The sequence below is a fragment of the Tamandua tetradactyla genome, chromosome 10 (genome assembly GCF_023851605.1).
Source record: "Tamandua tetradactyla isolate mTamTet1 chromosome 10, mTamTet1.pri, whole genome shotgun sequence".
NCBI lineage: Eukaryota > Metazoa > Chordata > Mammalia > Pilosa > Myrmecophagidae > Tamandua > Tamandua tetradactyla.
The window spans coordinates 108,807,768-108,820,152 of NC_135336.1; the positions used below are offsets into that span (position 1 = coordinate 108,807,768).

The 12,385-nt window shown below is 45.5% G+C and overlaps 1 protein-coding gene across 1 annotated transcript in view; it reads left to right on the plus strand.

The window, feature by feature from the left end:
* Positions 1 to 12,385, plus strand: part of PCNT (pericentrin) — a 211,165-nt gene that overhangs the window by 190,197 nt on the left and 8,583 nt on the right. Inside the window, exons 40-42 of the mRNA XM_077119263.1 lie at positions 2,193 to 2,392; positions 3,172 to 3,274; positions 4,384 to 4,557. Coding sequence (XP_076975378.1) covers positions 2,193 to 2,392; positions 3,172 to 3,274; positions 4,384 to 4,557 — 477 coding nt within the window. The remainder of the gene's footprint in view (positions 1 to 2,192; positions 2,393 to 3,171; positions 3,275 to 4,383; positions 4,558 to 12,385) is intronic.

A 12,385-nucleotide genomic window follows, 5' to 3' on the forward strand; every position in this document is an offset into this window, starting at 1 on the left:
GGCTCTGATGAAGGGTCTCGACAAACTCCACAGAAGGCTGAAAATTCTCTCTTCTCCCTTAAAAGTCTTCAGTGGATTGGATCAAATCCAACTGATTTCTCTCATTGCCAAGACACACCCTTAGCTGATCTAGTTTAATCAGTCACAGATGCAATCAACTGGTGACCTAATAAACCAGCCAGGAAATGTCCTTGCAGCAAGGGTCAGGCCAATGCTTGCCTGCCCAGACACCTGGGCACATCACCTGGCCAGGGTACCACCCGAACCTACCATCCTACTGTGCGGTGTGTTCTCCTGTTTTATCCTCTAGCTTTCCTTCTAGTAGTTACACAACTTTCCCTTTCTGCCACAGTCTCACACATAATTCAGTGCTGTTGATTACACTCACCATAATGTACTACCCTCCCCTCTGTCCATTTCCAAACATTTACAGTCAAGTTCATTATAAATTCTGAGCGCATTAAGCCTTCTCTCCCCATTCTCTATGCCCGCTGTGTCTCCTGGTAACCTATATTGTAGACTTTATGGACATCTAAACAAACAGGTGCTGGGAGCAGCTGCCAGGCAAGCCATGCACCCCAGTCCCTCTGCGCTCCCTGCTCCCCTGAGCCCATACGGCTGCGCAGGCTCTATCCGTCCTGCAGGAGTGCACAGTGCCCCTTCGTATTCGCCATCTTCCCGGAAGTTCTCTGGCCCTGGTGGTGACCCCCAGGCCCTCAGGCTCCTTTGTTTTTGTTTATTATTTTTTCTTTCCTTTCCTCACACTGGTTAATTTCAGTTGTGTTGTCTTCAGGTTCACCGATCCTTTCTTCTTCCTGTTCAAATGTGCTGTTGAATCTGTCTAATGAGTTTTTCATTTCAGTTGCTGGACTTGGACACCCAAAGTTTTTGTTTGACTCCTTTCTATAATTCCCACCTCTTATTTCGTTCAGACAGCATTTTCCTAACTTACTCTGGTTTTTGTGTAGATTCCGCCAGCTCTTTGAACATATTGAAGAGAATTAATTTCAGTCTTTGATTTATATTTCCTGTGTGTGTGCTTCCTCAGGGGGGGTTTCTGGCAAATTTCTGGCAAAATTTGTTGTTGAGCGCCAGGGCTGTTGATCTGTGTGGCTCATTCCTTTTCGCTTCAGTCAGGGAATGGAAAGAAAAAAGAGAAAAGGGAAAAATGGGCCCTGCTTCAAGGCCTTCTCTGACACTTTTACCTGCGGCCTGGAGCAGAGGGTGCCCTTAAGAGCTGCCCCCAGACTTGAAGTTGCAGGTTGACGGCCGCAAGCGGCATCAGGTCACAGCCATAGCTTCTGGAGACTCGGTTCTTACAGCTGCCAGGAGTGTGGGCTGCTGTGGCCAGCCGTGCCCAGCCATGCCTGCCGGGGCTGAGGAGGGAGGCAGTCGCTGTGGGAGGGGCACGCAGAGCCCTGCTCTTCCCACAGCTCCTGCCGGCTCCCTGTGCTTCAGGCGGGACTGGAGGGGGACAGATCCTCCTTTGTCAGTTTCCCAGGCGCCTCCCGTCTCTGGGGTTTAGATAGCGATTGGGTTGAATTCTAAATTGCACAATCTTAAAAATGTTAAGTTCTGTCCTAAATATGCAATGTCTGTCCATTTATTTGATCCATTTTCATTTCATAATTTAGTTTTCAAAGAATAAATTTTGCACTTCTTCATTGAATTTATTCCTAAGTATTTATGCTTTTGATGATGCTATTAATGGAGCTGTTTTTTTAAGGATCGTTTTCAGATTGTTCATTGGTAGTCTATAGAAATGCAGTTGGTTTTTTTTATAGTGAGCTTTATCCTGCAACTTTTGTGGATTTCCTTATTAATTGTAGCAGGTTGTTTTCCTGTGTGTATTCCTTAGGGTTTTAGATCCAAGGCGTTGTCAGTTCTACGTGGAGGAAACCTAACCTCTTTCCTTCCTGCTGGAATGTCTGTGTTTTTATCTTCTCCTCATTGCTTTGTTACAGGCATTGGCGCTCAGGTGCTGCTGCCGAGGTGGCGGCAAGGGGTGCCATGTGCTGGCCCTGGGAGGGGGACGCCCGCAGGGTCACCTTGGGACGAGCAAAGCTGACACGTTCTCGGAAGCCCTGGGCTAGAGGGTGACTGCCCCCTCACTGCGCTCAGCCCTGGCCCCACCGCCTGGGTTTGGAGCGAGTACCCAACAGTCTTTCTCTTGTTTCTGCTGTTGATATCAGCGAGAGTTGGAGTTACAGCGTCAGCGCGACGAGCATAAAATCCAGCAGCTTCAGCAGACTGTGCGGGAGCTGGGGGCGATGGAAGCTGCTCACGGCGCAGACCCTCTGCAGGCACAGCAGGAGGAGCTAGAGAAGATAAGGCAGCAGCTGCTCCGCGCAGCCGGGTTTTTGACCAACTTCATCACACAGACTGTGGACAGGTACGGCCACGGCGTGCATCAGTGCTGCAGGCTGCAGGGCCGCGTGCATGTGCTTCTCAAGGCCACAGCACCCTCCCATCCTGGCAGACTGCGGGCACTGTTAATCCACGCCCGTGCCTTCTACTTCCCTGCCCATGTATTTGGATAATGGAGTAGGCAGGGCCCTCCTCAAGGTTAATGGTATTTTCTGCGTTTTAATTTGACTTTGGGTTTCCAGGTTTTCGTTTTGATTGGTTCCACACTCGAGCATCCCTTCCTGCTCGCCTGTGGCTGCCGGGCTCACAGGCAGCCCAGGACCCACCTGACTCCGTTCCCTGCTGTCCCCTCTCCCTGGCCCCAAGACAGGGGCTTCCATCGGGTCCCTGCACACCTGAGACCCCCAGGTCGCTAGGGCTGACACATCGGGACACAGGCTCATGGTTCTCTGGCGCACAGTTGCCTTTTCCTCTAGAGACAGAAGATCAGCTAATCCAGTTGCCCTTTCTGTAGTTGAATTTGTAGAGCAGCATGAGTTGTGAGGAAACAACTCACAACTTCGAGACAGCAGTTTAAAGCCGGGGCACAGGGCTCTGGGGGCACAGGAGGCCTCCCCATGCCCAGCTGTCAGCCTGCATCCCCAGTGCGCTGAGGTGGCCTGTGTGGCCCAGCGCCAGACCAGACGGGCCTGGAGGCATGTACGGTCCCATCGTGCTCCCCTGTCAGAGAAGTCAGGCTCGCTTTGGAATTATCAGTCAGCTGAGAACCATTTGCACCTTTTAAATGCCTGTTTACCTTTACAGAACAATTAATGATTGGACATCATCAAATGAGAAAGCTGTGACGTCTTTATTGCGAACATTAGAGGAACTGAAATCAGAATTAAGCATGTCTGCTTCTTCTCAAGTAGGTGTTGTAGTTCACGGCCAGTCCCTGTGGCTCCCCTGTCCTCCTCCAGGCCCCCTGGCTGCCCATCCTCTTCAGGCCCCATGGCTCCCCCGTCCTCCAGGCCCTGTGCCTCCCCCGTCCTCTCCAGGCCCTGTGCCTCCCCCGTCCTCTCCAGGCCCCGTGGCTCTCCGTCCTTTCCAGGTCCTGTGCCTCCCCCATCCTCTCCAGGCCCCGTGCCTCCCCCGTCCTCTCCAGGCCCCGTGGCTCCCCGTCCTCTCCAGGCCCCGTGGCTCCCCGTCCTTTCCAGGTCCTGTGCCTCCCCCGTCCTCTCCAGGCCCCGTGGCTCCCCATCCTCTCCAGGCCCCGTGGCTCCCCGTCCTCTCCAGGTCCTGTGCCTCCCCCATCCTCTCCAGGCCCCGTGGCTCTCCGTCCTCTCCAGGCCCCGTGGCTCTCCGTCCTCTCCAGGCCCTGTGCGTCCCCCGTCCTCTCCAGGCCCTGTGCCTCCCCCGTCCTCTCCAGGCGCCGTGGCTACCCCGTCCTCTCCAGGCCCCGTGGCTCCCCGTCCTCTCCAGGCCCCGTGCCTCCTGGCTGCGTTGGGGGTCCCGCTGTGAGCTGCAACCTGACAATGTAGCTGAAGCAGACGCCTGCCCAGTGCAGTGACATCCACTCTGGAGCAGCACAGCAGTACCCTTGGGCTCTGACGCCCACAGCCCATGGCCTTCTGCAGGCATCAGCCATGCCTGCAGTGTCCCTGCCACTGTCCATGGTGCAGTGCTCCTCTGGTCTTGAGGGATTTATACATGTAGTCCCTCAGGCAGGAGTGAATGATATTCTCCGACATCTCGTGATTTCCGTGTTTTTGTTATTATAGCAATCTAAAAAAGGTTAAACGTGGTAACAGACCTTCCTTGTGTGTAGAGGCTAGTTTTGTGGAAGGTCCATTAGCAGGATATTGAGAAGAAATGGGATTTGATGACTATTTTTTCCAGTCCCAGCCCCACAGCCTTCCCCTAAATGTGTTTAAAATTATAATCCCTGGAAATAACCCATGATAAAAAAAACAACAATGTGCATGTCTTTAATCAAAGCAACGTAATAACATTTATTTCTGTCTCTTTCTTTTCAAGAAAAAGATGGCAGCGGAGCTGCAAATCCAGCTTGTGGATGTCTTGCTGAAAGACAACGAGTCTCTTACAAAAGCGCTCGGCACAGTGGCCCGAGAGAAGGCAGAGCTCTGCAAGGCCACCTCCAAGCTCGAGAAGACGCTGAAGCACCACCTGCACAAGGGCTGCACGCTGAGTGTACGTGTCGGGGCTTGTGTATTGAGTGGGTTGCTTGCACACCTCCTAGGAGCCTGAGCCGCGATGCTTTAGATCAGCTTTCCTTGGCACACAGCAGGCTCCACTCCCTGCCAGGGGCCATGGGCATTGCTTTTCCCAGTTAACTGCAGTGGGCACTGCCCTCCCTAGCTTCAAGGCAGCCATGTGTTCCACAGTGGGTTATTGGGCTTCTGTCCTTGTGCTACACGACAGGAAGCCTCACATCTGAAGGGGTGAGCGGGCAGTGTGGCCTGGAGGCTGGTGGGCCGTCCTCTCCTCACTCAGCCTCGGCCGCCACCCACGGCCATCTCCTGTTTCCACCTGTCCTCCTCGGCACTGGCGGCACAGCACACAAGGCGCCGCCCCACTGCTTCTGGCCTTACCTTACCTGAGGCCGTCCTGTGGAGCCACGTCCACGGGACAGGGCAGGGACGTGGTGTCTTTGGGGACCCAGCTGTATCCAGAACAGGACTGGAGCAAGGTCTCTCCCACACACACAGGCGTGCACGTGCAGTGCATTATATGGTATTCACAAAAGGAAATTTTGATGAGAATTCAGTAATTTGATCAGAGTTTTGATTTTACCTAATTAAAATGATTTATACATTTACAAAATTGTGTAGTTTGATAGATAGACTTTTTCCTGGAGTATCTAAGTTTTCTTCCCTTATATTTAGGTGTTTTCCTTGAGTGTTTTTTTTGGTTTTTTTTTTTTTGCATGGGCAGGTACCAAGAACCGAACCCTGGTCTCTGGCATGGCAGGTGAGAACTCTGCCAGTGAGTCACTGTGACCCGCCTTTCCTTGATTTTTTACTATTATAAATTTTGAAACTTATTCTTTAATTTACCTACAAAATAGCTTAATCTTTGGCATGCAGTAGCATGACCTTACAAGCATGTGGACATTGTGTGCCTGCTAACACTTAAGAATTCAAACAATGACAGTGCCAAGGGTACACCCTGCACTGCCTCTCCTTCAGGCAGGCACCGACCCGATAGCCATCCTTAGTTCTGCATTTTCCCAAATGCCATTTAAGTGGAATCATGTAGGATGTACCCCCTTGAGCTGGATATTTTGCTCTCTTCATGAGGCATTTGAGGTTGCTGATGTATCATTGTTTATCCATTCATCCACTGAAGGACATTTGGGCTGTTTTTGGTGGAAGTTTTTGCATAAATGTCTTTTTTCATATTCTGGCGTAAACACCTAGAGGTGGGAGTGCTCGGTCACATGTAGGTTTCTGGACATCGTTTAAACGAGCTGCCAGACTGATTCCAGACTGGCTGTACGCCTTTGCTTTTCTCAAGCCAAGTGTGAGAATTCCAGTTATTATGAATTTTCGTGTTCTGTGTTGTCAGTATTTTTAATTTCAGCCATTCTATCAGGTATGTGGTGGTCTCACCCTGGTTTTAATGACTGTTCCCTAATGACTACAGGTATCGGGCATCTTCTGCATGTGTTTGCAATCAGTGTCCTCTTTGTTGAAGTGTGTGTTCATGTTTTTTGTTCATTTCAAACACAAAAAAAAGAAAACGAAAAAAAACATTTTTTGCTCAGTATGAAAATTGGGCTGTTAATGAGCTTGCCAGTCTGTGTTGGTGTCCTCATGTTGCAAAGCAAAAGTGTTTAATTTTGATGAAGTCCAGTGTATCAATTAGTCATTTCAAGGATAAGAGTTTTGTTTTGTTTTTTTATATTAATTAAAAAAGATTAACTAACAAAACATTTAGAAATCATTCCATTCTACATATACAATCAGTAATTCTTAACATCATCACATAGTTGCATATTCATCATTTCTTAGTACATTTGCATCAATTTATAAAAAGAAATAAAAAAGACAACAGAAAAAGAAATAAAACGATAATAGAAAAAAAAACTATACCTCACATGCAGCTTCATTCAATGTTTTAACATAATTACATTATAATTAGGTAGTATTGTGCTGTCCATTTCTGAGTTTTTGTATCCAGTCCTATTGCACAGTCTGTATCCCTTCAGCTTGAATTACCCATTATCTTACCCTATTTCTGTCTCCTGATGGTCTCTCTTACCAATGACATATTCCAAGTTTATTCACTAATGTCGGTTCATATCAGTGGGACCATACAGTATTTGTCCTTTAGTTTTTGGCTAGTCTTACTCAGCATAATGTTCTCTAGGTCCATCCATGTTATTACATGCTTCATAAGTTTATTCTGTCTTAGAGCTGCATAATCCATCGTATGTATATACCACAGTTTGTTTAGCCACTCGTCTGTTGATGGATATTTTGGCTTTTTCCATCTCTTTGCAATTGTAAATAATGCTGCTATAAACATTGGTGTGGAAATGTCCGTTTGTGTCTTTGCCCTAAAGTCCTCTGAGTAGATACCTAGCAATGGTATTGCTGGGTCATATGGCAATTCTATATTCAGCTAACCCAAACTGCCTTCCACAGTGGTTGCACCATTTGACATTCCCACCAACAGTGGATAAGTGTGCGTCTTTCTCCACATTCTCTCCAGCACTTGTCATTTTCTGTTTTGTTGATAATGGCCATTCTGGTGGGTGTGAGATGATATCTCATTGTGGCTTTGATTTGCATTACTTTAATTGCCAGGGACATTGAGCATCTCTTCATGTGCCTTTTGGCCATTTGTATTTCGTCTTCTGAGAGGCGTCTGTTCAAGTCTTTTTCCCATTTTGTAATTGGGTTGGCTGTGTTTTTGTTGTTGAGTTGAACAATCTCTTTATAAATTCTGGATACTAGACCTTTATCTGATATGTCGTTTCCAAATATTGTCTCCCATTGTGTAGGCTGTCTTTCTACTTTCTTGATGAAGTTCTTTGATGCACAGAAGTGTTTAATTTTGAGGAGCTCCCATTTATTTATTTCTTTCTTCAGTGCTCTTGCTTTAGGTTTAAGGTCTGTAAAACCGCCTCCAATTGTAAGTTTCATGAGATATCTCCCTACATTTTCCTCTAACTGTTTTATGGTCTCAGACCTAATGTTTAGATCTTTGATCCATTTAGAGTTAACTTTTGTATAGGGTGTGAGATACGGGTCCTCTTTCATTCTTTTGCATATGGATATCCAGTTCTCTAGGCACCATTTGCTGAAGAAACTGTTCTGTCCCAGGTGAGTTGGCTTGACTGCCTTATCAAAGATCAGATGTCCATAGATGAGAGGGTCTATATCTGAGCACTCTATTCGATTCCATTGGTCGATATATCTATCTTTATGCCAATACCATGCTGTGTTGACCACTGTGGCTTCATAATGTGCCTTAAAGTCAGGCATATTATGTGAGACCTCCAGCTTCATTTTTTTTCCTCAAGATACTTTTAGCAATTCGGGGCACCCTGCCCTTCCAGATAAATTTGCCTATTGGTTTTTCTGTTTCTGAAAAATAAGTTGTTGGGATTTTGATTGGTATTGCATTGAATCTGTAAATCAATTTAGGTAGAATTGACATCTTAACTATATTTAGTCTTCCAATCCATGAACACGGTATGTCCTTCCATCTATTTAGGTCTTCTGTGATTTCTTTTAACAGTTTTTTGTAGTTTTCTTTGTATAGGTCTTTTGTCTCTTTAGTTAAATTTATTCCTAAGTATTTTATTCTTTTAGTTGCAATTGTAAATGGAATTCGTTTCTTGATTTCCCCCTCAGCTTGTTCATTGCTAGTGTATAGAAACACTACAGATTTTTGAATGTTGATCTTGTAACCTGCTACTTTGCTGTACTCATTTATTAGCTCTAGTAGTTTTGTTGTGGATTTTTCTGGGTTTTCTACGTATAGTATCATATCGTCTGCAAACAGTGATAGTTTTACTTCTTCCTTTCCAATTTTGATGCCTTGTATTTCTTTTTCTTGTCTAATTGCTCTGGCTAGAACTTCCAGCACGATGTTGAATAATAGTGGTGATAGTGGGCATCCTTGTCTTGTTCCTGATCTTAGGGGGAAAGTTTTCAATTTTTCCCCATTGAGGATGATATTAGCTGTGGGTTTTTCATATATTCCCTCTGTCATTTTAAGGAAGTTCCCTGTATTCCTATCCTTTGAAGTGTTTCAACAGGAAAGGATGTTGAATCTTGTCAAATGCCTTCTCTGCATCAATTGAGATGATCATGTGATTTTTCTGCTTTGATTTGTTGATATGGTGTATTACATTAATTGATTTTCTTATGTTGAACCATCCTTGCATACCTGGGATGAATCCTACTTGGTCATGATGTATAATTCCTTTAAATAGTTGCTGGATTCGAGTTACTAGAATTTTGTTGAGGATTTTTGCATCTGTATTCATTAGAGAGATTGCTCTGTAGTTTTCTTTTTTTGTAATATCTTTGCCTGGTTTTGGTATGAGGGTGATGTTGGCTTCATAGAATGAATTAGGTAGCTTTCCCTCCACTTCAGTTTTCTTGAAGAGTTTGAGCAGGATTGGTGCTAATTCTTTCTGGAATGTTTGATAGAATTCACATGTGAAGCCGTCTGGTCCTGGACTTTTCTTTTTAGGAAGCTTTTGAATGACTGATTCAATTTCTTTACTTGTGATTGGTTTGTTGAGGTCATCTATTTCTTGAGTCAAAGTTGGTTGTTCATGCCTTTCTAGAAAGTTGTCCATTTCATCTACATTGTTGTATTCATTAGCATAAAGTTGTTCATAGTATCATGTTATTACCTCCTTTATTTCTGTGAGGTCAGTGGTTATGTCTCCTCTTCCATTTCTGATCTTATTTATTTGCATCCTCTCTCTTCTTCTTTTTGTCAATCTTGCTAAGGGCCCATCAGTCTTGTTGATTTTCTCATAGAACCAATTCTGGTCTTATTGAAATTGTTTTCATGTTCTCAGTTTCATTTATTTCTGCTCTAATCTTTGTTATTTCTTTCCTTTTGCTTGCTTTGGGGTTAGTTTGCTGTTCTTTTTCCAGTTCTTCCAGGTGGACAGTTAATTCCAGAATTTTTGCCCTTTCTTCTTTTCTGATATAGGCATTTAGGGCAATACATTTCCCTCTTAGCACTGCCTTTGCTGCGTCCCATAGGTTTTGATATGTTGTGTTTTCGTTTTCATTCGCCTTGAGATATTTACTAATTTCTTCTGTAATTTCTTCCTTGACCCACTCGTTGTTTAAGAGTGTGTTGTTGAGCCTCCATGTATGTGTGAATTTTTCGCACGCCACCTATTATTGATTTCCAACTTCATTCCTTTATGGTCCGAGAAAGTGTTGTGTATGACTTCAATCTTTTTAAATTTGTTAAGACTTACTTTGTGACCGAGCATATGGTCTATCTTTGAGAATGATCCATGAGCACTTGAGAAAAAGGTGTATCCTGGTGTTGTGGGATGTAATGTCCTATAAATGTCTGTTAAGTCTAGTTCATTTATAGTAATATTCAAATTCTCTCTTTCTTTATTGATCCTCTATCTAGATGTTCTGTCCATTGATGAGAGTGGTGAATTGAAGTCTCCAACTATTATGGTATATATGTCTATTTCCCTTTTCAGTGTTTGCAGTGTATTCCTCACGTATTTTGGGGCATTCTGGTTCGGTGCATAAATATTTATGATTTTTATGTCTTCTTGTTATATTGTTCTTTTTATTAGTAGATAGTGTCCTTCTTTGTCTCTTTTAACTGTTTTACATTTGAAGTCTAATTTGTTGGATATTAGTATAGCTACTCCTGCTCTTTTCTGGTTGTTATTTGCATGAAATATCTTTTCCCAACGTTTCACTTTCAATCTATGTTTATCTTTGGGTCTAAGATGTGTTTCCTGTAGACAGCATATAGAAGGATCCTGTTTTTTAATCCATTCTGCCAGTCTATGCCTTTTGATTGGGGAATTCAGTCCATTAACATTTAGTGTTATTACTGTTTGGATAATATTTTCCTCTACCATTTTGCCTTTTGTATTATGTATATCATATCTGACTTTCCTTCTTTGTACATCCTTCTCCATACCTCTCTCTTCTGTCTTTTCGTATCTGACTCTAGTGCTCCCTTTAGTATTTCTTGCAGAGCTGGTCTCTTGGTCACAAATTCTCTCAGTGACTTTTTGTCTGAGAATGTTTTAATTTCTCCCTCATTTTTGAAGGACAATTTTGCTGGATATAGGAGGCTTGGTTGGCAGTTTTTCTCTTTTAGTAATTTAAATATATCATCCCACTGTCTTCTAGCTTCCATGGTTTCTGCTGAGAAATCTACACATAGTCTTATTGGGTTTCCCTTGTATGTGATGGATTGTTTTTCTCTTGCTGCTTTCAAGATCCTCTCTTTCTCTCTGACCTCTGACATTCTAACTAGTAAGTGTCTTGGAGAACGCCTATTTGGGTCTATTCTCTTTGGGGTGCGCTGCAGTTCTTGAATCTGTAATTTTAGGTCTTTCATAAGAGTTGGGAAATTTTCAGTGATAATTTCTTCCATTACTTTTTCTCCTCCTTTTCCCTTCTCTTCTCCTTCTGGGACACCCACAACACGTATATTTGTGAGCTTCATATTGTCATTCAGTTCCCTGATCCCCTGCTCAAGTTTTTCCATTCTTTTCCCTATAGTTTCTGTTTCTTTTTGGAATTCAGATGTTCCATCCTCCAGTTCACTAATTGTAGCTTCTGTCTCTTTAGATCTACCATTGTAGGTATCCATTGTTTTTTCCATTTTTTCTTCTTTGTCCTTCACTCCCATAAGTTCTGTGATTTGTTTTTTCAGATTTTCTATTTCTTCTTTTTGTTCAGCCCATGTCTTCTTCATGTCCTCCCTCAATTTATTGATTTGGTTTTTGAAGAGTTTTTCCATTTCTGTTTGTATATTCAGCATTAGTTGTCTCAGCTCCTGTATCTCATTTGAACTATTGGTTTGTTCCTTTGACTGGGCCATATCTTCAATTTTCCAAGCATGATCCGTTATCTTCTGTTGGCGTCTGGGCATTTAATCAGATTTCCCTGGGTGTGGGACCCAGCAGGTTGAAAGATTTTTCTGTGAAATCTCTGGGCTCTGTTTTTCTTATGCTGCCCAGTAGGTGGCGCTCGTGGTACTCGTCTGTCTGCGGGTCCCACCAGTAAAAGATGCTGTGGCTCCTTTAACTTTGGAAAACTCTCGCTGTAGGGGAGGGTCGCCAGCTGAAGCGGCTTGGGGTAGTGCCAATCCGAATATCCCAGCCGGCCGGGGAATCCACGCATGGGGAGGGTCGCCGGCCTCCGCTGCTTGGGGGAGCCCCTGTCCAAATTTCCCAGCCGGCCCTGGGCGCGAAGCGTGGTGGGGGGAGGCGCCAGCCTCCACGGCTTGGGGGAGCGCCTGTGCAAATTTCCCTGCCGGCCCGGGGCGCCAAGCGTGGTGGGGGGCCGCTGGCCGCCGCGGCTTGGGGGGGTGCCTATCCCCCGTTCCCAGCCGGACCGGGAAGCCACATGTTTGGAAAGGACCCCGGTCGCCGGTGTCCGCGGCTTGGGGGATCTCCGATCCAATTCTCCCAGCTGGTCCGGGAGGCCGCGCGTGGGGGGGGAGTGGCGCCAGCCACCGCGGCTTGAGGGGATCGCCTGTCCAATTCTCCCAGCCGGCCCGGGAAGGAGGGAGAGAGGGACTCCGGCCGCCTGCCGCCCCGGCCCAGGGAAGCTTGCGCCCCTCGGTGATCTCACCGCAGCGGGCTTTCCCAGCCAGTCAGCCGTTCCAGAATGGGGTACGCTGTCTTCTTGGTCTCTGTCGTGGCTCTGGGAGCTGTTCTGTACCGTTTCTACTTCCCTAGTAGCTGTTCTGGAGGAGGAACTAAGACCCGTGCGTCTTACTAAGCCGCCATCTTCTCCGGAAGTCCTAGAGCTGATTTTAGTTCAGC